An 8,033-nucleotide genomic window follows, 5' to 3' on the forward strand; every position below is an offset into this window, starting at 1 on the left:
ATGATCCTTTTTTTAAAAAGGTAGAATCTTAATTATGTCCAAGGAAAAGGTCTATGTTTAATTGAATGATACTATAATTTCGAAAATATAAAATGTAATTGTATAAATTTTATTTTCATGCAAATAAAAGTCGTGATTTATTTACATGTAAAGAAATTACGGTCGATTTACAATTACGCGTTGAAAACTATATTTCAATTCTACTTTTTACCGTCAGATGGCGTTTAGTTGTTTCAATGTTATATAAAATCTTCTGGTCACCGTTCTACCTCCATTTACTAATTAGGTTCGTAGAGAATGTAGAGAGAAATGGAAAGGAATCAGTCATTGCAAATGGTGGTAGGTTCACGAGGAGAACGTGAAATCGACGATCATCGTTGTTGGGAACGAATGTGCTCATAAATACAAGGTAAAATATTGCTTTTTGTATTTCCATCTATTCGAAAATGTTGATATTTTTTTCTTTTTACTACGACTTGTGCGAAAAACGTGATGTGGTGTATTCTTAAAATCCAGCGTTATTTTTCAATCTACCGTTACCATTAGTAGACTTTCAGTATGATGCTTGTTGGAAATCAGTTGTCGTAGCAATCTTACGATTTATGAAATGAATTTAATTTTATTTATTTGAAAGATTTCATAATATTAATTCGATTTATTAAAATGATTTTGCGTATGGTATTTATTGCAGAATGGCTGTATATTCCCTACGTCAGTAGCTTTTTCATATTCATTGATTGAAAGAGAAAGAAAAGGACAATGTATTTGTATAACTTAACGTTGCAACGCGCAACGGGTATTACCCATGCGGTGCACGGGAATTTCTCTGGTAGTAAGATGCAAGAAATTCTGGTTTCGCGTGGGAAATCTTTGGAACTTTTAAGGCCAGACCCCAATACTGGGAAAGTACATACCCTGTTGACCGTAGAAGTATTCGGAATTGTAAGATCTTTAATGGCCTTTAGGCTAACTGGTGGTACGAAGGATTATATTGTAGTTGGGTCTGATTCTGGACGTATTGTAATCTTGGAATACATCCCAGCAAAGAATGTTTTCGAAAAAGTACATCAGGAAACATTTGGAAAAAGTGGTTGCCGACGCATTGTTCCTGGACAATACCTAGCTATAGATCCTAAAGGAAGAGCAGTAATGATAGGTACTGTATTTATCTCCTTTTCTACTTATATTACTGAAGATATTTAAAGAAAATATATTTTTTACCATATGATTTGATTTAACCGTGTTTCAACTGATCAACACTGATTATACTATTTACTCTGATGGTGCAGCTTTAATATATTTATTTAAAATTTTTGTTATAATTATCGATGAGTACTGACTACATTGAAATTATTTCAGGTGCAATTGAAAAACAAAAACTTGTATATATATTGAACAGAGATCCAGAAGCTAGGTTAACGATTTCCTCTCCTCTGGAAGCTCATAAAAGTAATACATTAGTTTATCATACTGTGGGTGTAGATGTAGGTTTTGAGAATCCTATGTTTGCCTGCTTAGAAATCGACTATGAGGTACTAATATTAAAACTATTAAAGCGATTATAAACTGTTGTATTTGTACCATTCTACAATTGAAGTGATCTCAATTCTATTTTATAGGAAGCAGATAGTGATCCCACAGGTGATGCTGCAGTAAAAACACAGCAAACATTAACTTTGTATGAGTTGGACCTAGGTTTGAACCATGTTGTCCGCAAGTATAGTGAACCTTTAGAAGAACACGCAAACTTTCTTGTCTCCGTCCCTGGTGGAAATGATGGACCGAGCGGCGTTCTTATTTGTTCAGAGAATTATTTAACTTACAAAAACTTAGGAGATCAACATGATATTCGTTGTCCTATTCCTAGGCGGCGCAACGATTTGGATGATCCCGAGAGGGGCATGATATTTGTTTGTTCAGCCACTCATAAAACTAAGAGCATGTTCTTTTTCTTGGCTCAAACTGAGCAAGGGGACATTTTCAAGATCACTCTTGAAACAGACGAAGACATGGTGACCGAAATTAAATTAAAATATTTTGATACGGTACCTGTTGCGGCAAGCATGTGTGTCTTGAAAACAGGATTCTTATTTGTTGCATCAGAATTCGGTAACCAGTACGTGTATATTTATAAGAATTCTAATTTCGATTCGACTTCAAATTTTAAATAACTTCATTTTCTTTTCCAGTTATCTTTATCAAATTGCACATCTAGGAGACGATGACGACGAACCAGAGTTCAGTTCTGCTATGCCCCTCGAAGAAGGTGATACCTTCTTCTTTGCGCCAAGACCGCTTAGAAATTTAGTGTTGGTGGATGAGATGGATAGTTTATCGCCAATAATGGCGTGCCAGGTAAATGTGATCCCTTAACAGAACCTTCAATTCTATGATAAGAAATGAAACATGAGTGCACCCTCAAGAAGGAAGATAATATTTACAGTATCTTTTTTCGGTGGTACGGTGCAAAAGTAAAATATTCTTAGTCGCCTTCATTTTGTCTTTGCAAAATGAAGTTGAACCTAAGAAAGACACGTATAGTATACCACAAATTAAGATAGATGTGAAATATAAATTCGTACTTACAGAATTAGTAAATTCTTGCAGGTGGCTGATTTAGCGAACGAGGATACTCCACAGTTGTACATAACGTGTGGCAGAGGACCACGTTCTACGCTACGCGTATTACGGCATGGTTTGGAAGTTTCTGAAATGGCAGTCAGCGAATTGCCTGGTAATCCAAATGCTGTGTGGACTGTTAAAAGAAGAATCGATGGTTAGTTCGTATACATCTTACACAGTAGTTGTTTGCATGTTTTTATTATCATATGTTTAATCAACAATTCAGAACAAGTTGTTAATTCTAATGTCACACACAATTACACCTTTATATATAATACATACATACTATTTGATTTAGTACTAGAGTACATTGTAGTGGCTCTATTTGTTTAATCTTAAGTACACTTATATGTCGGTCTTTTTTTAATAATAATAATAATGGGAGTTTTTTTTTAATTTAATAATGGTAGAAACAAATATTTGTAAATATTCGATATCGATACACGATAGGAGCTCTATTGCTATTTTTAAATGCGAATAATTCTAAAGTGATATAAATTAGTGTTTGTAAATGATATTGACGAATCTGGTGGCTTGATACACTCTTATCAAACACCAGTTCTCTCTTTCAGGCTACCAGCATGCTATTGGTTGAACTACAGAACACAGAGTGACTAAAAGGTAAGAACACTCGATTTTGCTGGGGGATATAAGAGCATTGATTTGCACCAAAAGTCCGTCTACTCTTTGTGTGTAGGATCACAGTATGCTCGACGGTCACGAAGACGAATTCTATTATTTTATCCATTTCTCCTGTGTTTTATTCTGCTTAGATATCTTAGAGTGAGCTTTATAATTTTGATTACAGAGGAGTATGATGCTTACATCATAGTGTCCTTCGTCAATGCAACTCTTGTACTTAGTATTGGAGAAACTGTAGAAGAAGTGACCGACTCTGGTTTTCTTGGTACAACGCCGACGCTGAGCTGCTCTGCTTTGGGGGAGGACGCGTTGGTGCAGGTAAATTGCATCACATTTGTCTGCATTATTGCACTACGGTATCTCCGGCACCTGGTCTTACCACGTGACGGTCGCTATAGCTAGTGCTAAATTAAACGAGTTCGTCGCATCGTTGAATGTTTAGTTTCTATCTAAATACTTCTGGTATTAAGGACTCGACAATTTTCTTTAAAAAAAATGGAAATTACTTTTCCTGCGAATACGAAATTATTTCGCTATTTTATTTTAGGTATATCCGGACGGTATACGTCATATTCGCGCTGATAAACGTGTCAATGAATGGAAGGCACCCGGAAAAAAGACTATAGTCAAATGCGCAGTGAACCAGCGCCAAGTTGTCATCGCGCTGACCGGTGGAGAACTGGTATACTTCGAAATGGACCCTGTATGTGAATATATTATTGCTTTATATATTAAATCTTGTTTGCGGATTGCATCGATTGTTCTCTCTGTGAAACCACATTCTCAGAGATGTAAAAGATGCACAAATTATATCACTTATTCGTCTTACGTGTGGCTAGCTCTTAGTCAAACTAGACGAAAAGCGAACATTTTACTGGTTTAGTTTCTTCGATGAATGTCGAATGCATTGTATTTTCTAGACTGGACAATTGAATGAATACACGGAACGGAAGAAAATGCCATCAGAAGTTATGTGCATGGCTCTTGGTAATGTAGCTATTGGAGAACAAAGGTCATGGTTTCTGGCTGTTGGTCTTCAGGACAATACAGTGAGGATCATTTCGTTGGATCCATCCGATTGTTTAGCACCTAGAAGCATGCAAGCCCTGCCCGCGGCTGCAGAAAGTTTATGTATTGTTGAGATGGGTGCGAAAGATGCCAACAGTTCCGAGGAATTGTCACCCCAACAATCTAGCTTATACTTAAACATAGGTAAACGGAATTTACAACAATGTTGTTGGTTTCATACTGGGTGGTCCGCCTAAAGGAGGAGACATTTAAGTAGGCCACACTATCGGCAGACTGTTGTATCTAACATTCGAACCGAAGCAATATACGTTTATAATATATATTTGCATCCTCTTTAGGTTTGCAGAACGGTGTGTTATTAAGAACAGTATTAGATCCCATTTCCGGTGATCTTGCGGACACGCGTACACGCTATCTGGGATCTCGACCTGTGAAGTTATTTAGAATAAAAATGCAAGGGAACCAGGCGGTGCTCGCAATGAGCAGCAGATCGTGGTTGAGCTACTATTACCAAAACCGTTTCCACTTGACGCCGCTGTCTTACGAGAGCTTGGAGTTCGCGTCGGGTTTCAGTTCTGAACAATGCCCCGAGGGGATCGTTGCAATTTCGACGAACACTCTAAGAATTCTTGCTCTTGAAAAGTTAGGCGCCGTATTCAATCAAATCAGCTTTCCTTTGGAGTACACACCAAGGAAATTCGCCATCCATTCGGACTCCGCGCATCTGATAATTATCGAAACTGAGCACAATGCGTACACAGAGGAAACGAAACAGCAGAGGAGATTACAAATGGCGGAAGAGATGCAAGAAGCAGCAGGTGTCGAAGAGGCAGCGGTAGCAAGGGAACTAGCGGAGGCCTTCTTGTCGGAAGAACCAAACGAAGCTGTGTTTGGTGCACCAAGAGCTGGTCCCGGTTTATGGGCATCGTTGATAAGAATAATTGCACCCACAACAGGACAAACCTTTGAGATTCATAGGCTTGAGCAAAACTTGGCCGCTTTATGGTAAGGTTTGAATATTTGTGTACGTTTTGGTTTTTATAGTTCAGAGAAAGTGTAATTCAATTGTTTATAAATTTATATTTCAGTTTGAGTCTGGTGAAATTCGCAAATCAAGGCGATCAACTGTTTCTCATCGTTGGCGTCGCCAAGGAGTTTCAGTTAAATCCCAGAGTTAGCAGTGGAGGTTTCCTGTATACGTACAAGTAAGTCTCATTCAAAAACATTATTCACACATTTCCAAGACCAAAATAGATAATAAAGGCAATCCAGACACGATTGTTTGAGCCTGAACGTTTCTTTAACATAGTGATCAGTTTATTCCAATTAAACACGACATATATGATGACGAAATTACACAATTACTGTATTGTATGATGATATTCCTGCAGTGCTGACCCTAAATTTAAGTGACTGAAATTTGTACATATTCTACGACGAATACAGTTTTAGCGAATAATATTTTTGTTGTCTAGAGTGAACGCTGAATGTACCAGCCTCGAATTGGTTCATAAAACTAACCTGGACGAAGTACCATTGGCTATATGTCCCTATCAGGGACGCGTATTAGTTGGTGTCGGCAGAATGTTACGTTTGTACGACATGGGCAAGAAAAAATTGTTGCGCAAATGCGAGAACAAGCATATTCCGAATGCCGTTGTTTCTATCAATGCAATCGGCCAGCGAATATACGTGAGCGATGTTCAAGAATCGGTATATGCGGTGAGATACAAACGACAGGAGAATCAGTTGATAGTATTTGCGGACGATACGCACCCAAGGTGGATAACGACCACATGCGTACTAGATTACGACACTGTTGCTACTGCGGACAAATTTGGAAACATTGCTGTTGTGAGTGTTCCTTTGTATTCTTGAGAAATTTATTATAAGTTGAGCAATTCGATTTATGCTTAACGTTGTTACAGATACGATTAGCAAGCGGAATTAACGACGACGTAGACGAAGATCCTACTGGGAATAAGGCTTTATGGGATAGGGGTCTGTTGAATGGCGCCAGTCAAAAAGCAGATACCGTTGCCTGCTTCCATGTCGGTGAAACTGTTATGTCTCTACAAAAGGCTACGTTGATTCCTGGTGGTTCTGAAAGTTTAGTGTATACGACGTTGAGTGGAACTGTGGGCGTTCTTGTTCCGTTTACGAGTCACGAGGACCATGACTTTTTCCAGCATTTAGAGATGCATATGCGTTCCGAACATCCGCCCCTCTGCGGAAGGGATCATTTGTCTTTTAGATCGTACTATTATCCTGTAAAGAATGTGATCGATGGCGATCTATGCGAACAGTTCAACTCGATCGAACCGGCAAAACAAAAGAGTATATCTGGAGATCTTGAACGAACACCGTCCGAGGTGTCGAAGAAACTTGAGGATATCCGTACGCGTTATGCTTTCTAAGGTTCTTACAACGTATTCATTGTCAGTTCGTTTGGAAGCTACATTTCATTTGCCTGCATTCCGTTCGCATCTTTTTCACACATTTATATTTCCCTCTGTTTTTTTTTGTTTTTTACAACAATAGGCAACCGATAATCAATCAGAAATTACGCACATTATACTTTTTATGTACAAGGGGCGACAAAAATGATAGGTGTAGAATATAACTCGCGTCGTATGTAATAAATTAAAAAGTTAGTTTTGAATGTGATCGTAGAGAAGAGTTTAATTTAAGTATACAAAAAAAGCATTCGTTAGTGATAAGGAATTGTATTTTTAAATTATCGAAAACATGTAAATTTTGACATCTCATCTCTTTATACTAGTTTAGAACGAATCCTGATTTCTGGATATTATGTAAGACTAGCTTTATTCCACCGAAGTTTCTTTTAAGTTCTATTTTTATTCGTTTCTCTTATTGTATGTCACATGTTACGACAAACCTCCGATGCGGTGCAATTCTCAAAATACACACGTTTTTTTTAACTACAGAAAACAACTTGTTTCGAGTATCACTTTCGTAATGTTTGCACATTATGTTCCCGTTAATATTATACTTCTTATCCGCAACCTCGCTGCAGTTTACTTACCGTACATTGCTAAAAAAACTATAGACAAACTGTACGCGAACAGTTCAGAAAAAAATGGAAAATGCCTTATCGACCTATTTTAACATTATAAATATAGCGCTCGTAAAGTGAGGTGTACTTGCTGAACATAAATTGCAAAGTTAAAAATGAGATTGACTATAGATTAGATATGACTACTAGATTATTAACTATCTACAAATCTAATTGTTAAAGTTACGTATCTAGATTTCATATATTTCTGTATTCGTCGCACGTTCAATTTCGTTTCTATATTATTGTACACGGTAACGGCTTTAAACCACAAATAAACTAAAGTTTTCGTAAAAGTGACTTCAATGAAAGAGATTACCATTGAATATATTTATATGAATAAGAGAAAAAAAGATGTGGTACGAAATGAAGTATTTAGTTGCTGCAAGCATGGAAATAAATAGAAAGAAGTAAACAATTTAGGCAAACACGCCGGGGTATTACTAACTAGAAGTTATCGAATCAACGATTTTTTTTTATACGTTTTCATTATCGCAAAAAGCTCACAATGAAATTGCTGATCCAACATACGCAAAGCTTTCGGTGTGTTTTGCGTCTTATTTTTCGTTTGAATTCCGTGATCTCGTTTTCTTCTCTCTCTTATTGCTGTCGGCTTATGTGCATCTTTTTTGACCTACAATTCATCCCCTATAGCGGTCAGCCG

General features: G+C 37.3%; 1 protein-coding gene across 1 annotated transcript; it reads left to right on the plus strand.

Moving 5' to 3' along the window:
• Positions 1-256: 256 nt before the first annotated feature.
• Sf3b3 (splicing factor 3B subunit 3) lies at positions 257-7,665 on the plus strand. Its single transcript, XM_033486362.2, has 13 exons — positions 257-409; positions 692-1,156; positions 1,360-1,532; positions 1,620-2,116; positions 2,190-2,355; positions 2,608-2,776; positions 3,431-3,582; positions 3,812-3,967; positions 4,185-4,476; positions 4,632-5,298; positions 5,382-5,498; positions 5,769-6,147; positions 6,222-7,665. The coding sequence occupies exons 2-13, from the start codon at positions 760-762 to the stop codon at positions 6,708-6,710; spliced, it is 3,654 nt and encodes a 1,217-aa protein (XP_033342253.1). The 5' UTR covers positions 257-409; positions 692-759; the 3' UTR covers positions 6,711-7,665.
• Positions 7,666-8,033: the final 368 nt, after the last annotated feature.

This window comes from Megalopta genalis, chromosome 2 (assembly GCF_051020955.1).
Source record: "Megalopta genalis isolate 19385.01 chromosome 2, iyMegGena1_principal, whole genome shotgun sequence".
NCBI classification, from domain to species: domain Eukaryota; kingdom Metazoa; phylum Arthropoda; class Insecta; order Hymenoptera; family Halictidae; genus Megalopta; species Megalopta genalis.

Coding starts and splice junctions, on each gene's coding strand:
- Sf3b3 (XM_033486362.2), top strand. CDS start 760: ATGTATTTGTATAACTTAACGTTGCAACGCGCAACGGGTATTACCCAT. Junction 4,477..4,631: donor TAGCTTATACTTAAACATAG/GTAAACGGAATT, acceptor CATCCTCTTTAG/GTTTGCAGAACGGTGTGTTA. Junction 6,148..6,221: donor AATTTGGAAACATTGCTGTT/GTGAGTGTTCCT, acceptor ACGTTGTTACAG/ATACGATTAGCAAGCGGAAT.